We start from the raw sequence: 25,297 nt of genomic DNA, 5'->3' as shown, positions 1-25,297 counted from the left end.
ACGGACCCCTGAGGGACACCACTTGTCACCGGTCTCCATCCGGACATTGTGCCGTTGACCACTACCCTCTGGACACGACCATCCAGCCAGTTCCTTATCCACCGAACAGTCCACCCATCAAATCCATAGCTCTCCAATTTAGAGAGAAGGATGTTGTGGGGGACCGTGTCAAAGGCTTTGCAGAAGTCCAGATAGATGACGTCTGTTGGTTTTCCCTTGTCCACTGATGCTGTCACTCCATCATAGAAAGCCACTAGGTTTGTCAGGCAGGACTTGCCCTTGGTGAAGCCATGCTGGCTATCTCGAATCACCTCCCTGGTCTCCATGTGCCTTAGCATAGCTTCTAAGAGGATCTGTTCCATGATCTTCCCAGGCACAGAGGTGAGGCTGACAGGTCGGTAGTTCCCAGGCTCTTCCTTTCTACCCTTTTTGAAAATGGGTACAATGTTTCCCTTTTTCTAGTCACCAGAGACTTCACCTGACTGCCATGACTTTTCAAATATCATGGAGAGTGGCTTGGCAACTACATCGGCCAATTCCCTCAGGATTTTAACAGTTACAATGTGAGGTTCTAGAAAGGTTTAGGACCTCTACAGTCTCACAGAAATTCCATACCTCAGGATTTGCAGTCTGTTTTGGGGTATTTACTGATGATCTGTATAATAGCCATAGGTAGTACCAACTATGTCCGCACTTGCTGCGTATGTTGTGTCCATGCTGGACCACAGTGTACTCACATGAGGCTGTTGTGACCAATTATGTCACAATAGAAGGGCATAAAGTACCCATAAAAAAAAAATCAGAATTTTGTTGAAAATTCATACCTGCAAAAACTATATTATGTTGAAAATGAAGTTGTAAATCTTAATTAGGAATTGCAGAGAAGAAGGGAATTGTTCCCTTGTAATTTAAGGGGGTGCTTTATCCAAGGTCACAGTTGCAGAAGGAGAGAGACCCTTGAAGGCCTCTGGATAACTACTAGAGGAAAAAAGGACCTCTTTGTTCTGAAAATTATCACAGACATCCAGCTGGTAAGATTCAATAGATGACATCTTTAGTAGGCAACCAAAGGTACACTACTAACTTCATGTATAATAGGGATTTCAGGTGATTTGATGCTTCCTGCAACCAGACTGTCAATTGAGATTGCTATTGGACCAAACTGGTGACAAGTTCTGCAACTGAACATACAAAAGGCAACCAGGAAAGAGGGGATTTGATCCAGGATGGAGAAACTAATAGTTAATGCCAGGCTAGAGGGAATTTTTGAGAGTGCATATGAAATGCAGTCTTGGGGAGAAGGGCAAAAGAACATTTCTTCTTTGCATGATTCACCACTGTAGAAGTCAGTCTCAGCCAGGTGATTATTACAGTAATTACCAAAAGTTGTGAGAAAAAGTTGTCAGTCTCACGGAGGGAATAAACCAATTAAAGAATATTTAGGTAAGTTAGGTGTGGTGGTTTTTTTTCAGTTAACTGTTTCTAATTAGCTCTGTTCCAAGGTTTTTAAAGATTAAACATATAATATTTTGGAGCCATTAGTGTCTGTCTCTGTTACCTTGTGGAGAATGAGTAGAGGTACTGGAGAACTGGAGTAGAGCAGACATAATGCTGTTTTTTAAAGAGGAAGGGAGAAGTGTTGGTTATATAGGCTAAAGTGATGTGCTGTAATTAGAGTTTCAGTCCGGGGAAAATACTGGAACAAGCAAGTGTACACTGCATTTTTAACACCTGAAAGTACAAGAATAGCTATCAGCATGGATTTTTCAGAAAGATAAGAGTCTTTTACCTCTGCAGTGGCCTTGTGGACAAAGGAAAAACCTTGAATGTTGTATTTCACTTTTCATAAGATTTTGGCACTTTCACGCACGGCATGCTTTTAAGCAAGCTGGGGAATAAGGTAAACATGCAACTACAATAGGCTGGCTGGAAAACTAGAAACTGTGTTTAAGAAGTAGCTCACTATCAAAATGAGAAGATTTATTAAAGGGAGTTCTGCAGGGATTTGTGGTGACTCAATAGTTTTCAGTGTTTTCATTAATGATCTGAGTGATGGAATAGAGTATATACTTATTAAATTCGCAACAATAGCAAGCTGTGAAGGACTGCAAGTACATTGCAGGAAAGGATTAGAATTCAAAATAATCTTGATAAATTGTAGGTATCATCTGGAAAAATAAGATGCTGTTCAAAAACATCAAATGCAAGGTGTTTACACAGCAATAACAAACTGCACAAATACAGCATGGAAAATCACTGGCCAGAGTGCAGTCCCATAAACAAGATTATAATTGCTTAGAAGTTGTATATGAATTTACATTGCCATCTTCTATAGGAAAAAAACCCCAACACACACACAAGGAAAAGCAAGAACTACCAGATAGCAGATAGTTCCAATGGTAAAATGTGTCGAATAGTTGGTTTATGAATTGTGATATCTTCACAAAGTTAAATTTGTGACTTTTTGATAGATGAAGGTACCTCTGATACAGCTTTGTACTGAAAAAATTAGGTCATGTGTGAAAAACCACCCAGATTATACTCCTTTTTATGTAATTTCTGTTTAATTATGAGGCTTTAGGGGGGTTATTTATTTATTTGTTTTGCATAAAGCATACTAATTTGTTTGATGGGGTCAGGAGAGGGTATTGAAAGAGACCAAACCCATAATAGATCAGGACTTGTGCTGACTGCATACTACACTGCAGGGATGTAGCGAGGCTAATGTCATATGCCAACTTCAATTAATTTTTAAAGAAATATCAAACACCCATCTTTAGATCCTCTAGCAATGAAAACATTCTCTTGAAATTTATTTTTTATGTGTACCGTAAATTGTATTCTAGCTCTTTGAGTCCACAGGGCTTTGAAACTTTCCTTTCTGGGATTTTGCAAAATCCAGCCTGTCCTCTGTCCAGTGTGTGATTTACCTCCTTGGTGTTACTTGGAAATTTTTCTGTAAGCTTCACATTCCAATTTCAATTTGCAGTTATCCTTCTCCAGATCTCCGAGGCTCATCTGTAGATTCCTGGATTATAATAAAAGGCAAAAAAAACCCAAAACACTGTTGTATTGTCAAGCCTTTTAATACATTTTAAATGGTTTAGCTCTGTTAATTCTGCCACGGACTTCTTTAAAGGCATTTACAGGTATGAATCTTTGATGATAGTGACTTTCTGAAGTTTCTGGTTTTCAGTCCTCACTGCCCAACCTCTGAGACATTCTTTGCTGAAACTGTAAATTCAGGCTTCTGTGAACAAAACTGGTAAAATCAAAAAAGAAATATACAGAAAATAACAGTACCTGAATTTATCCACTTCACCCATATCTGTAGCTCCTTCATTTTAGCATCATCTTCAGAAACCTCACTGGCTTTTTGTTGGCAATATATATGTTTAGCTTCTTGGTAGGGAAGTTGCTCCTAATGTTTTGGTATGCTAATAGTGCATGGTTCAACCCTCCTACCCCTTCTTTCTCATTGTTTATATTAATACAGTGAACAGAAATTACTTTTTCCAATTTGCATTGATACAGTATGTTGACTATATAATTTCTTCCTGGGACACCCTTTGTTCCTGAAGCTGAACAACACCTTCAGAATTCTTTGATTCACTTCAGATTAATCTAATTGACTGTAAATTCTTTGAGTGTTGTATTTCAAGAGTTTCCAGTTCCTCATTCCCCCCCACCTGCTCACATAAGATGAAATTTCCTTTGTTTTTCTCTCTTTTTAAGACCTGATGTTAGAAAGTGATCTTTGTGGTGTTTATGGATGGAACAGTTGTCTAAAATCTAAATTCTGAGTTTTTGAGTTGGTTGTAGATAGCAAGAGATTAGCATGGAACATATTTTTGTGTCTTAACAGCTATATACCATGTTTAGTATTTAAATCACTATAAATTTGTAAAGATTAATTGTTTAGTTTGTGGGACCTTGCCTGTGAGTTCAGAGGGTAGCAAATGAAAAAATGTGGTGGCACTGACTCAGTTTTAGGTTTACACTTGAGCTGTTCCCAGTTCCTTGGTTGCATCACTTCAAACTCCTTTAGTGCACACAAAATTTTGTATTGGTGTACGAGCATCATTGCATGCCATGAAATGCAGACACTGATGATGAACTGATGCTGCTGCAGAAATGCTAAGTGTTCTTAGCACAGAAGTATGGGCAGTACAGTAAATTGTAGATGTTTGTACTTTGAATTTGAGAACATTTGCATTTACTGGGGAAGACGATATTGCATTTAACTTGCTAGAATCAAATTTATATGTAGTTATTGGTAATGTAAATTATGTATTCTGTTTGTAAATTATGTATTCTGTTTGAGTTCTTTTGCTTCCTTCTTAACAGGCTTATTGGTACTAAAACTGTGTGGTAAGGTTTATTTTATTTCATCGTTTTTATTTTGCTTAAAACTGTTGTCTCTTAAAAGAAATTTGGTACTAGCAGGAAATGGGAGCGCTTTTTTAAATTAAAAAAGTCAGAAAGACAAGCTGAACTGTAACTTTAGAACACAAGAGAAAAATTAATACTTGGAAGATGAGTATGCTCAGAAGGAAGAGGAAGGACAGAGAAAATAGAGTAACAGTTGTAGGGTGATCCTTGTAGTTTCATTCAACTATTTTCTTTCCTCCTCTTTCTTTCCAAATCCCCTCTACCAATGCAAAATAAAAAACTATGCTGGTTTTAGATGCCTGTGCAAAATTTTTTCCTAGTGAATTTGTGCTGTACATGCAATGATTAATTAGGCAGTGTATGATACCATTGAAGAACACAGCCCCAAAATTTCTGTAATATACTGATAGACCAGCATTAGTTAGTTTTACTTTTTGGATGAAGGACATTATTTTTTTTTCCTAATCTCTCTAGGGTTTATAATTCTATTTGTTTGTTAAATTGTAATACACAGTGATGTCCTTCAATTATAAAATAGCATTTGAAACTAGGGAACAGTATCCCTGTAAGAAGTACCCATGTTATGGTTTAATTTTGGTGAGAGAGAAAATCTGTAAAACTTTGTTTCTGGGTCTCACTTTTATGTCAAGCAACCTTCACCACTGATTATACTTCTGTTCCCTTTCACAACTCAAGGCCTTTTCCATAATGATGACCATTTTTCTAGACAGAATGACCCTCTAGTGCCCATTAGCACTGCTTACGAAATGGCAACTAGGATGCAATGTGTTACCTACCTCCTGTGTAGAAGTCCCAGTGGCCTCTGAATGAAAGTACTAACCTTATTTCAATGTGTATAGCTTGCTTCTGCAAGTAGGCTGTTATTCGGACATGGAAATTCAGTTTCTTCCATTGGCAAACACTAATGAGGTTATAGGGGTTTCAGCAGTCTTAGAATATAGGGAGACATATTTATTCATTGTTTTAAAATAGCTAGGAAAATCAACAAATAATAATCCTTCCTCCTTTCCAGTTTATTTGAAATACATATTAAAGATATCACTGAAAATGTACATTGTTGAGACAGATACAGAAATGGATTTGATTTTCATGTATTTCACGTTCTGGTATTCTTCAGTACCTTTGAGCAGATTTAACTTAATTTTATTCTCTTTTTTGAGAATTTAAGGCCACCACTTTGTATTAAAAATGGCAGAAATACTTAGCAGTATGCTTTACTTTTTTTTCCTTTATCCTTTTAGCAGACAGATGATGCAGCACAGACTGATGGCCAGCAACAGACACAATCTTCTGAAAACACAGAAAACAAATCACAGCCAAAACGGCTTCACGTCTCAAATATACCATTCAGATTCCGGGATCCAGATCTTAGACAAATGTTTGGTGTAAGTACTCATACTTTAGTTGCACTTTTTTATGTTTGCATTCAATAGGTATTTTATATTATTGGCAACTGTGAGAGCAGTGTCTCTGATTTAGGCTGTTTAGCCATTTTCAGTAAAGATTCTCTTTTCATTTATTTATAACTAAACATCTGATTTGCCAGTCATAGTTGGGAAATGAAATCCTAATGATTCTACTGTATGTGATACAGATGAGTGTATTCTGTGTGTTTTGCTGGTTTGTATTACATTATTTTTTTTTTATGTTCCTGTATTTCTTGATTTGGAGAACATGAAGTAAAATAGTAAATGCATGACCTCATGAGCAAGGGACCCAAATCTGTACGGGCTGAATTTAAGCAGAAAGTCCCAGAGTAGGAATCCTCACACGTCCCCCCACAGGTATTCTAGGTCTGTGAGCTTCTAAAGTCTTTGCCGGTACTTTTCTACAAGTCTCCCAATTTTTGCTTTTGCTCAGGCCATTGGCTACCTTCATGTGTATCTTATATATGCCATCAATTCTATGCTCATAACCATAAGAGGTTAGACCTGGTTTCTTCTCCCTGCTCCAAGAACTCATAAGTTTATTTTGAAATGTCACTAAATACAATCTAGAAATAGTACTTGATCAGCTATTAAAACCCAGCTTTTCCTTTTCCAAGTCAGTACTCTGAAGTATTTGTGTTCCTCTTGCTTTCTTGTTTCTGACTCGCTAAAACTTAATTCTCTTCTGTGTTATGGTTTGTTACACAGTGCAGCATCAAGTACCTCATGGCACTATACTTCTCCCCATCTTTCATGTTCAGTTCAGATTTTTAAGTTATTATAATGTCTTTGTATGTGAGTTAAGACATTGTGGGTTTCAGAATTTATTTGTATGAAGTGAAGGAACAGTCACTGGAAAGAGTCCTGGTATAGTATTGGGAAATGAGAGTGACTGTTTTTCTGTATCTGACTTGCTACAAGTAACCTCCCCTAAATGCAGCTTACAGCACAACAGCAAAATAGCAGAAGGCATAATAATTAACCCTCTAGGGAAAAATATGCAAATTTATTTAAATTAAACAAACAACTTAAAATAGATGGATTTTATTTGAAAGTACATTAAATTAAAGGATTTTTTTTTTGTTAGGAATTGTAGTAAATTATACGTGAATAAAAACTACATTTCTTTTCAGTTTTTGTAAGTCTTGGGTCTCAAAAGACTAACACTGGAGAACAGCTAGAGTTTTCCAGCTTTAGAATGACTTAGTAACAGTAAACTTTTAGCTTCTGAATTGATAGAAAAATGAAATTTCTGCAATTGTGAGTTGAAATATCTGATACAAAATATGGTAATTCTGTATCATGACCACGTTATACATGTAGCAGATCTTTTACATGGACATTAAATGTAGCAGAGGAGGATTGTTTAAACATTAAGTCAATGTCTGCTTATAGGCTAAAGTTGCAGTTAAAACATTAATTAGATGGTGAATGCAAGAATATAAAAAAAAGGCAAGGGATAACAAATAATGATTGATATTCATAACCAAGTTGAAATACTTTAATAAGCTAGAGAAGGAATGCTGTGCTTTCTGACCTGTAATTGTTTATTATATATTAAAATACCGAAGTATAGGCTCATTTCTGCAGTTCATTGGACTATTGTTAGATTACTCTTCATTTGCCTGCCTCTAATTTCTGCCTTTTTGTTTGATATATTGTGTCACTTATCAGTGTTAACACTGATCCATACTATATGTTAACGACATATGAAATAGGAGAAGTCACCCACTGATAGATTACGTTTTCACATCACAAAATATGTCATATGAAAGTGTTCTAACTAAACTCTGCCTGAGTCAAACAAGTATTCTCCATGAAAGTCCTGTAGAGCCTTTTTGTTTGGGATAGCAACTGTGATAAGTTTTGTGTGTGTGTGTGTGAACAATGACTAGATGATTGTGAGTGCTATTGTAAGGTCAATAGTAATAACAGTTACTACTAATATTATAATAAAAATGCAATTCTGAGCAGAGAAAAATCCCCAACAATTAAGTATCCATTCTAGTTTTCCAAATTATACTCTAGTAAGACAAGAATAGCTTAGGGAGTAATGGTTATGCCTTTTCATCAAGGGTGGAGAGAAATCCTCACTCCCTGAGGCCAGTGACAAAACTCCCAGCTGGTTTAATCTTATTCCTGTAAAATAGAGGTAACCAGACTCCTTTACCTGTCCTGGAAAGTATGTGACAAAACTCCCAGCTGGTTTAATCTTATTCCCTCCTTTACCTGTCCTGGAAAGTAGCTGCAAAAAGTCTTCTGGAACAAAGTTCTTCAGAGGGAAGGATGAACAGAGTGTAGAATTACAGAATCATTAAGGTTGGAAAAGATCTCCAAGATCATTAAGTCCAACAGTCAACCCAACACCATCGTGCACAAAGTGCCACGTCTACACATTTTTTTTAACACCTCCAGGTATGGTGACTCCACCACCTGTCTGGGCAGCCTGTTCCAAAGCTTGACCACTCTTTCAGTAAAGAATTTTTTCCTAATATCCAATCCAAACCTCCCCTGATGCAATTTGAGGCCATTTCCTCTCATCCTATCGCTTGTTACTTGGGAGAAGAGACCAACACCCACCTCGCTACAGCCTCCTTTCAGGTAGTTGTGGAGAGCAATAAGATCTCCCCTCAGCCTCCTCTTCTCCAGGCTGAACACCCCCAGTTCCCTCAGCCATTCCTCATAAGACTTGTGCTCCAGATCCTTCACCAGCTTCATTGCCCTTCTCTGGACATGCTCCAGCAACTCAGTGTCCTTCTTGAACTGAGGGGCCCACTAAGGGCCACCCAGTTTAAAGCCCTCTCAATGAGCCCCACCAACTCATGAGCAAGAATCCTTGGGTGACAATTTTCATGCAGCTGTTTACTACATTCCAAGCAAATTAATGAGTAGCATATTACATTTGAAAGAAAACAGTAATGGCAGCTGGACTGGATGGATCACAAGGAAGTAACCTACTAATTGCACAGACAAAAAAAACATTTGGGACTTTCGCTTCACTGATCAGAGTTTAACGATGATTTCCTCTTTGTCAGGTGGTTTCACTGAACTTAAAGTTCCTAAATGTCTATGTGTAATGATAGTGACAAGTGTAATGATACATATGATTTAGTTGTAATATTGATCTTGTTTCTCTTCAGTGTGTCTTTTTTGGTGCTTGACTATTTTTGATTTTATATTCTTTAACTTTTTAATGTGGTGCACCATTTTCTGAAACGAATGTCTCTACTTAATATGATAGAAGTGTTGAAGTTACCTTATTTTCATGTAACTTTTCTATTTCTTTGCAGCAATTTGGTAAAATCTTAGATGTTGAAATTATTTTTAATGAGCGAGGCTCAAAGGTAAGCAGTTGAATTCACCCATGGAATTTTTTAATTTGTCTAAAATATTTATATGAGTAAAAGGAAAAACTGCACTGCTGTAAAAAATAATGTCTGAAATTCCATGTTAGTGAAAACATCTTCTGAGCTGACATTTAGTTTCCTAAGCAGAATGAAAATCATTGGACTCATTTTATATCTTTTAAAGGGGGTAATTTTAGCTACTCCAAACTGTCATCTGTTTTATGGGAACGTTGATTTCTGCTGTCTTTTTTCTTCGATGGTAATTATCTTGTTTATTTTACAAGATGAGTCCATACTTACAGATATTTGTAGGCAGGTTTGTATTAGTACAGGTATTTTTTTTCCCCTATTGAAATGAAAGATGATGATGATACCTAATAACTATCCTCTTTAGTAATTAGCTGAGAAAATATGTAATTGTTCTAGATTATCTAAGTGCAGATGTTTTCCTCTTCAGTTAAAGCTTCAGTACACCAACCCTTTGAAAGCAATCTATTTTAACATTTATTTGATTAAAAGAGTTATTATTGTACTGCAAACATTTATTTTTTTCCTGCAAACTACTTTGCCTTAAATGCATACTTCAATTTATTTAATATTTAAGAAATAAAGCAAGATAGAATGGCTGAGTGCCTTAGCTCCATCAGCTGCTGCAAAACTGTAGGCCAGTATGCTTCACCTATGATATCAGCTGTGTTATAAGGGTTTACATGTCATATGCATGATATCTTTTTCCTTTCCCTCTCATGTCAGACATGCTAGAATGTTTATCCACCAGTGCTTCAGTCTTCCTGTAACTCTTATATATGATTTATTATTAGCAATGGAATTACTTTCCTGTTACAGACTTACAGTAATCTGTCATTTTTTTAAGAATCAGATATATCATAAATCTTTCTTAAATCAGATACATTTTAATTCTGTTAAATTTTCCCTTAATGTGTTTGTATTTATATTCTAAATTGAAAGCCATCACCTTTTTTATTTTTTTTAAACAGAATAGCTGAAATGTCCAGATTTATATTCCAAAATTATTCTGACATTCATTAAATAGTACCCTTGCCTGCTAGCCCAAACCCAGTTGGAATGTTTGCTGTTTTTTCAGTAAACAGTCAAAATGTATGGAATTTGATGGCTCAGAATCTCCTATGCTGGCTAAAATGTATTAGCCTTAAATTATGGCTGTTCAATAGAGTTTGCAAAAGGTGTTGATTGTCCAGAACCTGCTTCTGCTGGACAGTATTCTAAATCTCAGAAGACAACCCACACTTGCAAGCTTTGATTGGTTCTGTTGAAGATGGCGTGGAACTGCATACGTATGTCATGGTGGTTACACATTTGTTACATCTTACCTATGTAGGAATTTTAACCACCACAGCTGCATCAGCCTGCATAAGTATAAGGCTTTTTAAAAATATTTGGGGTGTGGGGTGAGGCAGTATTTCTGAACTGAGTTTTTTTTTAACAGTGATCTTGCAGTAGTGAAAACATCCCAGGGCCTTGTGCTAAAAACAAGCTCCTAGAAAGTATTTCACAAGGAAGAGGTTTTTCCGGGTAGGCTTGTAATGTCACTGCCTCAGTTACACACTTTGTGTTCGAGACCCTAAGACCTGTTCTTATTAAATACTTCTAAGCTGTCCAGTGCTGTGTTGGTGCATCCAAGCTGGCTCTGAGTAAGCTGCTGAAGATACTTAAAGGAGTTCTGTGATGCATCTCATTGCTTATGTATGCTGCTTCTCATCTTGTTTAGAGTTATTGCAGGGATAGCTACATAGTATTCTCATTTGCAGAAGTGGCTCAGATTCTCTTAATTAAATAGAAAGTTGAAAAGGAGGAAAGTGTTGTGGTTTGTTTTTTTTCCTAATCTGATCATTTCATGTCCATTCTGTAGGATTTCAGATGCACCAGGTTAAAGTCTATGTTTTCATAACCCTATCTATGTTTTCATAAAATCCCTCTGAAACTGAAAGGCATACTACGAATTCTCAAATTGAGTACAGGTAAAAAAGTTTGCAGGATCAAAATTAAAATTTATTTCTAGTTGCAGTTTGGCATAAAAGAATTGCTAGAAATGCTTTTTTGTTTCTGTTTTTGTTTCTTTCTTTTTATTTCAATAATTAATGTTTAAAAAGATTCTTGCAAAACCAACAGAAGTGAGCTCATTTTAATACCATAATAGCCAAGAAAAATGGGATTGCAGACTCAAAAAACCAATGCTGCAGCACCACCATAAAGTATAAAATGATTTTGCAGAAGGCAGTCTCTCCATAAAAGAAACCCCAAAAATAATACAAGTTTCATACTACAAACTTCTTGTTTGTGGGGCATAATAATAATTAAGATAACTTTGCTAGAATCGTATGCCAACGCTGATGACATCTGAAACCCTGCTTTTTATAAGAATTGCAAGAATTTCAGTATTGTTTTGGTGTAGATCCTTCTTACAACCTGCGTTAAATAAATGCGGCTTACCTTTGCCAATTCTTGAAGCTGCTGATTAAAGTAACGTTAAAAACTGCTGGTCACTTACCTTTCTCTACGTTTGCCACACATCTTGGAAGGACAATTTGAACTATAGCTTCCATTTCTGTTCATATTTTGCTGCTTCTCTGCTGGTTTAACACTGAAGCTGTCATGGAGCCGTGAATGGCTTTTGTCTCAGACACAGTTGCAAGGCTGCGGAGGTACAGCAACATCAACAAGTACCATTTTTTTGCAGTTGTAAATTAATGTTCTATACAGCTATATACTACATATATACTTTCATAAATCTGTGTGTACATATGTTAGTATATGTTATATTAACGTATTTCTTCAAATAAGAAGAGCTCCAAAGCATGTCCCAAGTGAGATCACTTACTAACTTGGCTATTACTAAATCATTTGACAGACTTTAAAAATAGAATGCAGAAATTTGCATTACTGGTTAATAAAAAACATAGAATGCAAAGCTAAAGTAGCTGTTGAATCAGCTGCATATAAAATTAATGTTAACATGTTTGCATAGATATTTGAATGTGTGATGAATGAACCTATGCTCTCTTATTGAGTTTCTGTGTCAGCTAGGTAAAATTAAAGATTTGCATAAATAATAAGAGCTTAATTTAAATAGTGTTAATTATGAGTACAACATAAGAAATTAAAAAATCACAATGAGTATTCTTTTCAGAATCTTTGAAGTTCCTGTTTTATCCTGGCTTGTGGCACCACTTTATATCTTTTTCTAATTTTTTTATATAATTAGGTTTTTATCTTTCCCTTCAGTTGTTTGAAAAAAAATTAACTGGTAGTGCTGTGAGCTAAGATGGCTGATTCAAGACTTTGACTGAACAACTCCCACCAAATCTTTGCAATTCTGAGAAGGGGGCCGGGAGGAGAGGGGGAACAAACAGAATTGGGGGAATTGATGTTATTGTGTGGCGCGAGGCTCCTTGGATCAGTGATTGCAGTGATGTTTTCTGCTGTGAAATTTTCTTAATGGCATCTTAAATATGAGTTGTTTTTTTTTTTTTTTTTTTAACAGAGCTTTTACAAGATGGGAGGGAGCAGTTGAAAAAATCAAAATTTAAAGTTGAGGATGGGGTTTAGGTATAAGAAAAGCCTATGCAGGCATCTGAAACATACGGATTAGTACTGAGGAGGGAGAGTTACACTCCTGGTGCTTTGAGGAAAAAGCATTGCATCCTCAGTGTCTTGTGACAAGCGAGGTCGTGGCTTTGGGCAGAAATTGTGGAGGGTAGAGTGGAGAAAATGTGTGGAATCAGGTGTTCTGAGAATTGCTTCAGCTGGAAGCAGAACTGCGGTTAAAGCACCTCTGAGCTCATGCTTCAGCGTGCCTGTAAAAGAGGAAAAAGCCAAAGAGCAACAGCTGATGTGTTTAAGCTACTTTGAAGAGAATGAAACAGAAACTGCTACTGTGTATCAATGTCACTTTCTGTGTTACAAACTGGCACAAATAAATATGTTCTTTGATTAGGTACAATAACCCATAGAACTTGCATAGTGATCCTGATAATTTCTTACCTCTTTTTGTCAATTAATTGATTTTGTAGTTCATATCCATGTTTTTTTCTCAATGCTTGGCGTTGGTTTTGCCTTAGTTTCATATTTGGTCTCTTCTCTGTATAGAATGTAAAAACAAATTTATAAATATCTTCACTTCCTCTTTTTTTTTTCTTTTTTTTTTTTTAATCAGTCACTACATACATAATAGGTAGAACTGCAGGGAGTAAGTGGGTGAAGTAAGTACTGACCACAAACTTAGCGACGGGGCTGGAGACTGAGGAGACATGATGCATGGCTTATGGCTGAGGAACAGGGCAGAGGAGAGCTTTAACTCCGTAGCTCAGGCTAATGTAGCAGTAAAGGCAGCGGCTGTAGTAGGACTCCCAAGCTGGGCAGCAAGGCCTATTCTTTATAAAGCAGCCATACGTAGCTTGCAAATGTTTCTTGTTATGAAACACCAAAGATGTAGAAGCTTATTTTTTTGGATAACTTTGGGAAAGCATGCAAAGGCATTGTAGTGCTAATGTAAGAATTACTTCAAAGGGTTGGTGTATGTTTCTAGAATGTTTTTTGATGTCTGATTTTTGCAAAAATATATACTATGGTAAACAGTGTTTAATTTAGCACAATGAAAAAATTTTAGTAGGATTGGAAATGTTTGTTCAGCCTAATATTGTAAAGCAAAGCATTTGTCATAGGCAGAATTTCATATTTTCGAGTATCCTCCTGTCCCACTAACACGGGATCCTGGAGTTTTACCAGTTGCATGTTCTATGTGGAAAGTAATATGTATAGTAAATGAACCAGTTAAACTTATTCAAAACGTTTGCATTTTTATTCCTTTATCAGAGTTTCTTTTTCTATTCACATCATGTGATTTTATTTGATCTGTTAATACAAGAAATTTTATACTTTGTTCTAAAAATACTTTTGTTTTGTTGGTGGTTTTATTTTCTTTTTTCTTTTATAAAAAAATAAGTAAAGGCTGTATAGTTTGACAAAAGTTTAAGTTACCCTAGTGTTGCATGGGAACAATGTTTCTTACGATCACAACAGCATGATTAAGTAGGCAATGTTTTAGAGTATATTGACATTCAGTGTTGAATTTTGTGCACATGTTTTTTATTTCGTTGAAATATCTGCATGTCATTAAAATGTGGTTCATTTCCTTTTCTCATTAGTTCATTTTTTTCTGTGTGAAGACACTGTAATTTATTTTAATTTCATTTTCTTATTGTTAGATTTATTTTCCTGTGTAGTGACATGTAGAAAGGTATTTTTGGTATCATTCTTTGAATTTCTCAGAGGGTATTATCTAACTGATGACAGAAAAAAATTTGTTCACATTTGTCGCTTATTTATTGCACATCTCAATACAATTATAATTTTTCTAATTTGCATGTTACAGAAATGAAGCAAGGACAAGAAAATAGTAAATTAAAGAGAGAGAACATAAGCAAACAAGTGGTCATTGACTGAAATAATAATGTGCATGTTGTTTTCCCCCCTTCTCCCTCCTGCATGCAGGGATTTGGTTTCGTAACTTTCGAAAATAGTGCTGATGCGGACAGGGCGAGGGAGAAATTACACGGCACCGTGGTAGAGGGCCGTAAAATCGAGGTGCATGTTCAAAATATTTTCCTTTTCATCTTTTTTATAAATGTCTGCTTCACTCTCATTTGTTGTTTCAGATGCATCATTGGTGTCTTCTGTGTGCTCCCCTTTCCCCTTCCCATTGTTTATATATATATTTATATATAAAGAGAGAGAATCTGGCCTTACTTGGGTTTTTTATTATCATTTCTTTTGTAATTATTATTATTATTATCATTATTGCTGAAAGGTGAATGACAGAATTGAAAAAAAAATGAAAGCTTTAGTATTTTGAAGTTATTATTTTGGATGTTTTGTAAACCAATGGGTGCAGTAGATTCCAAAAACCAGCCAACAAAAAAAAGAAAAAAAATTGAGAACAACAAAAAAAAAAGTGTGACAGACAAAACAAAAACAAACAAAAGGTTGGGTTTTTTTTTTTGTTTTGTTTTGTTTTTTTTTTTTTTTGCTGCAGGGTTGATGCGGGATCCACAGTGGCTTTCAAAAAATTCAGATTGGGAATGAAGCATCCAAAAGATGTACAATAAAAAAAAATAAACAACAAAGCCAGACTAGAGACCCACCAATTGTAATATTGAATTTTTAATGAAACCATCAGGCTACATTGGCTAGATGGCATGAGCCATTCATATCTATTAAGAAGCGAATACAAATGCGTTTTAGTACCACTGGATCCCCTTCAATACTGCCTCAGTCGTATTTGTTAGAATAAAAAAAAATACCAATTGAAAATGCTGTCGTCTTTTGAGTAAGATGTTGCATATTTTGCCTTTTCATTTTCCCCCTTCGACGGTAGCGCTTAGGGCCCTCACCAAACTCTCAGTAACCATGGTAACTGTATACATACCCATGCTGGCGATGGTGCTGAATGGTAAGTGGAGAAGTCCATCTGCCGTTTCACGTATTTAGCGCTGATATACCACGTGAATTTTTTTGACTTGTTGTATTAAGTTTTCTTGATGCTACATTTTTTTCTATATTGGTACGCCTGTAATTGAGTGTACGTTTTAAGCAAGCCTGGGAGGCACTGATTGGATTGAGGATATGACTTCGTGCACATCTTACTCAGATTGTTAACTCCATATTGTGTTAAATAATGCACCCTCTTTTTATCCTTTTGTTAGCTGTGATTTTAAAGCTTGAATGATTTTGTTAATTCTTGCAATGAAAAAGGCTCTTGTTCCAAGTGTTGAATGCTAGATGTTGCTTTTCCAATGGTACTTCTCTTCTAAAGGGTTATGTTGCACACTGCTAAAATTCGTTTGTCCCTTTTTTTGACATTTTCTTTGTTTCCTTGTGCATGTTCCTTCATATAATCTTTTTTTCTGTTTTGAGTATTTATTGTATCAGTGTTATCATGGAATACAAGCATGCTCTTAAGTCTTAAATTATGCAGTACCTTTTAATTTGCTTTTAATGTCTTTTTATTAAAGTTTAAATGATATGATGTTGCTTTATTGAAATGATTTGTAAGTTAAAATGGTTATGAAAGTAAATGTAATTATAAATAGTATGATTTTGTTATGCACCTGTTGCCTTCTATAAATTAAATTGCATTTTATTTTTACATGACTAATAGCAGTAATAATGCATGCATTTAATAGTAACATGGACCCTCCCTGTAACCCTTTCTAATGCAGTGTTCTATGTGCTTAGGTAAATAATGCAACAGCACGCGTAATGACAAATAAAAAGACCGTCAACCCTTACACAAATGGTAAGTGCATGAGATCTCAGTGCTTTGTTTTAACGTCAGTGCATGTGAAACCTCACTCTTCTGCTGAATGGGTGGACTCATCTATTTGTGAAGTGTCATGGTCCGCATCACCTTCATCTCCTGGAGCTCAGGCTTTGTCCAGCAACCTAAAACACAATAAGGCTGGGCATAAATGCCATCCGTGTAGAGTTCAGCTAATTCACATCCATGTGGGCTTAGCATGCATCATTTTGTCTGACTGGAATCTGAGTCTTTAACTGCAGTGGCTTTTGTATGGAAAAATATACCTGATAGGAAAGTGTCATTCTCTTCTCACTTTGTGCAGTGTTAGTGTTGCAATGAATGAACTAATTGGAGGATTCAGTTTTGCTTGGATGATGGAGGCAGGGACACCAGCAGGAAGAATGTCTCTGTCAGGCATGAGGTACTTGTTAGTACCCAGACACGCATCTAGTCAAAGATAATTTTCTGTGTCTTCCTTCCGCTATTTGTCAGAAGTAAAGAGAGAACTGTAATTGGGTGCTGCATCCCTGGAAAAATCCCTGGAAAAATCTTATTTTTTTCCCTGGAAAAATCTAAATTCCAAGCTATCTAAAAAAATTCATTTTAATACTGGCCTAAGTTGGCATAATGTTGTACATTAATGATAGAAAAATAATCCATAGATATTTGAGGCATTTGGAAGCAGTATGTTTTAAAAATGTTTCCTTTGCAGTGTTTGATCATATGCTTGAGTTGTTTGCATTTGCTACTTGAGAAAATTCTAACAAGTTCTTAACAATGTCAAAAAATAATAACATCAATTGAAGTTAATTGCAGTTACATTTTCCAGTTTTACTGGACTGTGGAGTTATAATTATTTGCTTTTCAATTTAATTCAGTTTTCCCCATCCAGTAGAAAGCAGATGAAATCTGCACATACATCAGTAAAGGTTTCCCTGGGTAGATTAGACTCTTTTCCATTTTGAAATATAATGGATCTTATTTTCTGTATCTGAGGTCTCATTAGTGAGGTTTTACTAAAACCTACGGCAAACAGTGGCTTTATTTTTTAATGAAAGAGTTGTAATCTTTTCATACAACAGTAAAAATAAAATATAGTGATGGTTTTCATTTGGTGTGATAATTAAGCTAGTTAAAATGATCTGGAGGAGTCTGAAATTCCTCATGCTTTCTCAGAAACGCGTTTCTTCCTCGTTTTGTATGTAAGTGTGGAACTTGGCAAATGATGCAGGTACAGAGATCTTAGTTTTTACTGGCATTAAAACATCTCAGTGAATCTAGTGAGAGAGATACGAAGCTTGACTGGATCACATATGTAATTTTGTTAACAATAAGGAGCTAAATTAACCACATGCATATGATACTATGAACTTTATCTGCTACATTGTTAATGATACAAGGATAAAAGTAGTTTTGTGATAAACTGTCATGTATACTTTGTATTCATATTATCCTAAAGCTACAAAACTGTAACATGTTACATATCAACACATCCAGTGCTGAAGGAAGGGGATGCTGGAAAAAGAGATGAGAGATTTTTAGGAATCTGGTCGTACAGGAGCTTCACCTCTGTGTCCTGCACTGCAGGATTATTTTGGCCGTGCACTATCATTTATTAATATCGAAAACCAGAATAATGAAAATCTGCTGTTAAGTCTTTCCCACTTGAAGTGTTTTGTGTTTGTCATTTTCCATCCTCTTCCACCTGGACTAGATCTCACTAAAAATATGAAACATGCTGTTTAGTGCATAAAAAATTAGCATGTATATTTGTAAACCCATACATCCAAGGTGTTGCACGCAGAGTGTTCTTTTGCACACGTTTGATGGATATCTACCAAGGCAAACTGTGGTTGTAGTTCATATATTTTGATTTTTTTCAAAATTTTTTTTTAATGTCTGAGATTCCCTAAAGTAAACAAACAAAGAGAATCATGTTCTTCTTGCATAATCGTTACAAATGACAAGGAATGTAATGTAAATGTGCAAGGTGCTTCATTTAGTTTAATCAGTGTTTCTATTATCAGTCATCCTGTTATTGTTTGATTCTAGTTCTCTATCAATTTGTCAGGAATTAACCAGTGCTATAGATGATTATTCAAGATTATTGTTGTCTAAAGTAAAGGTCTCATCTTTTAAATAAAATATAAGGCTAGTTTTTCTACGTTCTTTTACAAGCACATTAACATTTGTAAGATGCTTCTGAGGCAGATAGCCAGAAACTTTTTGTTTGCACATGCCTCACTTCAGAACCACTTTTGTAATGTGTGGCTTTATTTTTCAAGGAGTGTGTGGTGACAGACATCTTACTGGCAGGCGTTGAAAATGTAGTTGGGGCACACGTTCTGTTACATGAAAACAACAGGCACTAATATTTATTGTCATTTAAAAATAAGATACAGTCTGTTTTGTCTTTCATTCCTGCATATTGCTGGTTGTTTGATAACAGGGCTAATGTAAATATGATTGCAAAAGTCAGTAGTACAAAACCCTAGACTTTTTAATATATGCAGTTTCATTCAAATAACTGGTTTGCTTTTGTTTCCTAGATGGATTTTGAAATAAGTATGCTTTCTAGTGACTTTTGATGATTCCTGAACTGAGCAGTTAATAAATCCTCAGTTGCTAGGAGAGCTTTTTTTGTGCAAGTTTGTTATCAGACAGGATGATTTTGATGGCTGACCTCATGTGTTTTGGAGATAGAACTGCTTTTTCTTTGCAAATAAATTCAGTGTCAGGAGTTCTACTTCTTGGCAAAAAATATTTCAGAGACATTTTTAGATGTTCCAACCTATCCTGTTCATATTTATGCTTTCTTCCGATGCCCATGTTGCAATTCAGGATGCTCATCGAAGTGCTGTAGGGAATAGAGAATTATGTGCAAGTAGATTCAGAGAACCACAGCAATGAGTGAGGAACATGAAACAGAGAGAGTTAAGTATGTTTTAAAGTTTATACTTGCAGTGTCTTGAATTTGAGCCTTCTGTAGATCTAAACTTAGATTCAAATTCAGAGCTAGTGACTGTTACCACGGTTAAACTCCCTCCCACTCCCCTTTCCTCCCCTCTGTTTGCAAACCAGAGGAAAGCAAACTGTCACGCAGCTTCTTTCTCACCAAAGCATTCCTCTGGCCATGGTGCCCGTCTGGCCTATGAAGTGAAAATAATCCCCTCTGCATTGCTGTGCCCCACTTTCTACCAAAGCTCATTACACTGTGTGGTATGATTATTCCCTTCCCTTTAACAGACTTAACCTGTATTTCTTTCAATGACTGTACGGGGTGGGGTTTTGGAACAGGCAGAGGGGTTGCTTGTTTCCTTGTTTGGTTTTTAAGTTTTGAGGTTTCATAGTTTCAACTTGAGGAGGAGATGAATATTGTGACAGTCAGAAAAATGCAAAAAATTACACCCACTGCAGAGAATTTGCCTCCTCCAGCTGCTGAGGTAGGGTTACTTGGCAGGTGCTTGCTTGGATACATCAACTCCTATCACAGTAGATTAACCCACACAGCTACAGGCCAGCACATTACTAGCTGACAAGATAAAGTTAAGTTTAATTACTGTTATTTTAACAATGAATGAAGTATTTCCTGTATAAGCTTCAAAAAGTTAGATGAGACAGCCATCATTGTGAGAGGGGTAAGGAACTGAAGGATGAGAGTGGCTTTCAGCTGTGAAGAGCAATCTGCGTCTTCCAAGATTTTTTTCTTTCTCTTAGAGAAATTGTGGCGCTCTTAGTGTAACTTAGAAGCTGTCTGTCAGCTGCTTTGACGGCAAAAGCTGACAGATCTGAAATTCAGTCCAGTCTTTTATTTTGGATGGCGCTGATCAGTGGTCTTTTGAGGAAGTAATGAATTTTGAAATAGTAAGTATTCCATAACATATAAAAAGTTAGATTTTTACTGAAAGTCTCAAAATTTGGATTATTTTCTATCACACAAAATTTGGCTAAGAGTATTTGTTATACCACAACACTCCGGAGTGTAATCCTGTAGAATGCAAAATGCTCAGGTAAAAATCCTATGATATTTTCTGGACGAAAGTAAGTTTAACCCTTCTTGCTTGGCCATTTTTCAGCTTCCATAATTCTCTTTTGGTACGTATAGCAACTGCAGTTGCAGAACAATTGCATGCAGTGCTGCTCTTAATCTGTTTGAATTTATTAATGACTTGCATTTCAAAACCATCCCTCACCTCTTTTACTGAACAGTTAACTACCGGTAAATTGTTCCCGTGCATCACATAGAGAGAGCGGTATTTTTAAAGTCTAGACTAGTTTTCTTTTGTGTTATTATAAAGAGTTTCCATTACACTTTTTCAGTCTTACAATGCATTATGGTTTTATGATCTTCAACTCTGCTTTTGCATTACATGATATGGCCAGGGCGGAAACAAGCCTCAAGACAGTTTGCATTTAAATTCTTCTAATCTTGGCTGTTTTGATTTTGAAAAGCTTCGTTGTCCCTGTCTTGATTGTATTTTGTTTCCAGCAGCATAGTTACAGGATCTCTTTAAAGTACCATAGTTCTTGAGATTACAAAATGCTTTTGCTCAGTTTTTTTTCTTTATTCCAATTTACAACTGGTGCTTCCCACTCCTCTGATTCAAGTGTGCTTTTGGAAAACCCCTAATTTTTCTGTCCCGGTAGTTAAAAATAATTGTTCAAACACTTAAAAAAAAAAAACAAAACCCAAAACTGTGTGGGTGGGGGGATGTTCTGTGGAGTTTGGAGTTAACTGGGAGTGGATCTACCTGTGGCTGAGCAAAACACAATAATTGGCACTTTACCACAGCTGAGAATGCTAACATGTTTGCCAGTGTTTTCTCCTGCTTTTCTCTTACCCCTTCCCCCTTAGTTCCTTCAGCACCGTTGTCTTTAGCACCACTTATGCTTTGAGTGCAGGCCCTGCTCCTGCAGCCAGCCTGCACACTCCAGGCTTACCTGGAAATGCCACATCGGGTGTAAGGACACAACAGGGATTATGTGGAGTTTGGCCAGAACACGCGGTACAGAATATCTGTTGGTTCTGTGTTTTGGTTTTATGCCAGCTGTGGGAGGACAGTGATTATTTAAGACAAAGGCAGTGGCTGAATTTGTTCCACTTAAGAGCTTTGCAGAATGTGATTGCAGCATTTTCTTACATGCCAGCTACTTCATAGCAGTATGCTAACAGCATTTATCAGCTGTCAGTGCAGGCGGTGCCGCCACTTTTGGTACGTACCTGTAATTGTCCTGTTTCGGTGCAGACAGTCTGATGTACAAAAGCAAATGGAAAGGAGTCTCTGGCAGTTGACTGGGATCCAACAGTGCACAAATCTGTTTCATGTCACCATCAACATTTCCATACAGTGCCTACACTTTCATTTTTCCTAAAGTAGAATAAAAATGCTCAGATTATTTCATTGCCTTGTAGCCTACACTAACACGTGCTTATCAGAAACATTTATGTCCAGCAAATTAACTGTTTTGGCCTCTCTGGCTTGTAACCAGAGTTAAAGCAACAAAAAAGAACTGATCTACTCTGGTACTACATGATACAGGGATACCTGAACTAGTTCTGACTTAATTCCATAACTTAAGGAAGTAAGTCCATGGCAACTGTGCATTGCAGCCAAGGTAATTCATCTGATAATTTACTCCAGCACTACATATCCAGAGAATGCCTGGTTTCATTACATATTTCCATACTTTGGAGTCTGATATTAAAGATCGGTAATCTAAGATGCCTGTAAAACTTCCACTAAAATCACCTTTTTTTAAGCCATTTTACCTGTATACCGCTACACAAAAATAAAATTTAAAAATTATTATTACTAATTGCAATATTAACTCCATTATGTTTTTGTTTGCTGCAGGCTGGAAATTAAATCCAGTTGTTGGTGCAGTTTATAGTCCAGAATTCTATGCAGGTAAGGATTACGCTATAGTTATCCATGCTGTATTGTATTTTAATATTCTTTAAAACATGCAAAAGTACAAAACATGCGTTTTGTGTGAGGTTTGGTTTCTTTGTTTGATTCGCATTATCTGCGAGTCATTTACAGATTTTTTGATGCAGGATTTTAAGTTACCTGGGCACACTAAAGTTTATACATAAGAGATATGAATACCCTTTTATTGGAAATTAGATAGAATAACATGAAATGTACTGCAATATCCCAGTCTTACATGAGATGTTATTTTATTTATATTTTATTTTATATTTCAGTACACTTTCCTCCAGGAATTATTTAAGCCTAGTGAGCAACAAATCCAAAAGATCTATCTACAAATATATATTTTGTGTGTATACATGTACATAGATACACATAGGTATAGAGTATCTGTGTCCATAATTTTTTTCTTAAACATTTTTCTTTAGATTTCATATTTAGTTATTCAGTTTCTTAAAATTTTTGTATTTTAAATCTATATTATCACTTGAGTCTTCACTGAGACTGAATCTGATCCTGGTTACAATTTGGAGTTAATGAGATACAGTATTGTTCTGCTGGAAGTCAGTCACAGCTAGCAGCAGTTTCTAAGTGTGCTTTAGCAGCAGTATTGAAAACAAACATGGTTGTACTCCAAAACCCAGTTGATTTCAGAGGAATTTGAATCCTGCCCATAAACATAATCACTAGCAAGTCCAAAAAAGCCATTTTTTGAAAGCTAGTAGTTTATACTAAGATAAAAATAATCACTGTAAATCCAAATGTTTCTAATAGGTAATAAAGTTGCCTTCCAAAATCATGTATGAGTCTTCCATGACTTTCATGGGAAACTGGGAATTTTTCAGTTTTCCATTTGGATCTGTTTTTCAGTCTTTTGGGGGTGTGTATACGAGATACAAATACCTAATCATGTTTTAAAAACCAAAAATATTTATCTATTGTCACACAATTGGGTAACTGAGAATAAGAGGTGGTTGTAAAATACATTCTTTACAGCAAGTGAAGAACAGATGTTAGGAAAGCATTTTTCACAGATGGTGGTTAAGCATGGGAAGAGGTTGCCCGTGGAAGCTGGGGAATCTCCATTCGTGGAGATATTCAAGCCAAACCTGAAAAACAGGTTTTTTTCAAGGGACTTCTAGAGATAAGAATTGTTAAATAGGACTAATGTTACAAACAGATATTTATTTTTAAAAAGGCTGCTTGTAATATATGCAGTACCACCTACTAAGGTAGACAAAAATGCTCCAATTATGGTAAAAGTGGCACAGTGTAATAAAAATACTAACTTGGCATTCATGGAATTCTATATTTAGTCTAGGCAGAATTTATTTTCTTCCTTGATGTATGCCTATATTGAAAACAGGAATTTAACATTGATCTCATTTGAGTAGTTAGTGAACCAACCCTGAACCTGCATAAATTAGAAAGTCAGAGTTATTAGTCATTTTATATAAATGACTTTGTGTTAATGACAAATATAATAAAATTCCCATAGTACAGTAATCAATTTTCTAATACGTATGCAGAATTAACAATCTGACTTATAGTTGTCTCATGAAGTAGGGCATGAAGAGTTCACATAGTTTGTAAATTAAAATCAATATTTTCAATCTCTCCTGAAGGTAATTTTCCTAATTTACTGGACTTTTCCCTAACATTTATTTTGTCTTTTAATTATAAAATGGCAGGTTATTGATTTTTTTTTTTGTATAACCTCCTAACGTCCCAAGTGCATTTTTATTGCCAACACAAGGGAGGTGTTTGCCCTTCTTAATGAGAATCTTTAATTACCATTAGAAGAATATTAATTCAGTTTTATGAATTATGACATATACTCCATCACGCCTATGCAGAAAGTTCTATCAAGATACTTCATGTATTTCAGATTTTTTTCTCTTTATATCTGCAGGCAGTTTGGGTTTGTTTTTTTTTTTAAATGCATATTAAATGCATATTTTCGGTATTGACTAAAAGATAATTTTTTCTCAGACTGCTTCTTTTAAGCAATTTAGTTAAAAAAAGATAGCTCTGTGCAGATCTGTTAAAGTCGTGAGGAAATGAAACAGTAAAAGAGCAATGCAATTCTTGCATAGAACTGTAGAATACTACAACATACCTTTCCTTCTGCGTTCACCACCACTGCCTTACTTGGAGAAGAAGCAACTGCACTTTTGAAGATGATAAAATTAGAAATATGATCTTTAATGTAGTCAAAGTTCTAGTTATTTGGTTTAATTATTGTCTCCAACAATGTCATGTTAAAATTGTACCAACTCTTTCATAGTCAGTGCAAGAAGTTCCTTTAGCTCCTATTAAATGATGAAAAATTTGGCCACTTCTGAAATAAAGATGATACATTTGCAGAGAAACTGTTGATTTAAAGTACCTTTAATCTTCATAAATAAGTAAAAAACCAGAAGGTTATACAAAGCTGTCAGGATGGCACTGATGAATGGCAAATTCACCCATTTCTCAATTGCCGGTGAAGACACATGCCGCAAGGCTTAACCGTATTGTACATCATATCTGCCAACTCATTTCTCTGATTAAATATTCCATCGGTGCGGGCTATAAGGCAGTGAAGCTTAACAAGATTCATAAGATGCACCACTTGAATACACATAACTCACTTCCTTGGACAGAGAGCACCCCGCATGCAAAAGAAAATTAGAATTGAGTTAAATTACTCCATAAGACAAGATCAATAGAGAAAGGAAAAGATCCCCTAATGCAATGCAAATCTAAGATATAGTTATGTCCTGACAACTTGAAGCAGACAATTAAAGTCAAATAGGGAGGAACGCAATGTAAATCAACCCTAAAACCTTGAAGATA

At 35.8% G+C, this 25,297-nt stretch overlaps 1 protein-coding gene across 5 annotated transcripts in view; it reads left to right on the top strand.

The window, feature by feature from the left end:
- Positions 1–25,297, top strand: part of RBFOX1 (RNA binding fox-1 homolog 1) — a 1,334,919-nt gene that overhangs the window by 1,224,933 nt on the left and 84,689 nt on the right. For all 5 annotated transcript variants that reach the window (XM_035895926.1, XM_035895928.1, XM_035895927.1 and 2 more), the window contains 5 exons: positions 5,655–5,798; positions 9,131–9,184; positions 14,720–14,812; positions 16,463–16,523; positions 22,382–22,435. In XM_035895926.1, the coding sequence (XP_035751819.1) occupies positions 5,655–5,798; positions 9,131–9,184; positions 14,720–14,812; positions 16,463–16,523; positions 22,382–22,435 (406 nt within the window). The remainder of the gene's footprint in view (positions 1–5,654; positions 5,799–9,130; positions 9,185–14,719; positions 14,813–16,462; positions 16,524–22,381; positions 22,436–25,297) is intronic.

Source organism: Egretta garzetta, unplaced genomic scaffold, assembly GCF_000687185.1.
Source record: "Egretta garzetta isolate BGI_Z169 unplaced genomic scaffold, ASM68718v1 scaffold426, whole genome shotgun sequence".
Lineage (NCBI taxonomy): Eukaryota > Metazoa > Chordata > Aves > Pelecaniformes > Ardeidae > Egretta > Egretta garzetta.
The sequence above is the reverse complement of the archived record's forward strand: the minus strand, read 5'-3'. Positions and strand labels throughout refer to the sequence as shown.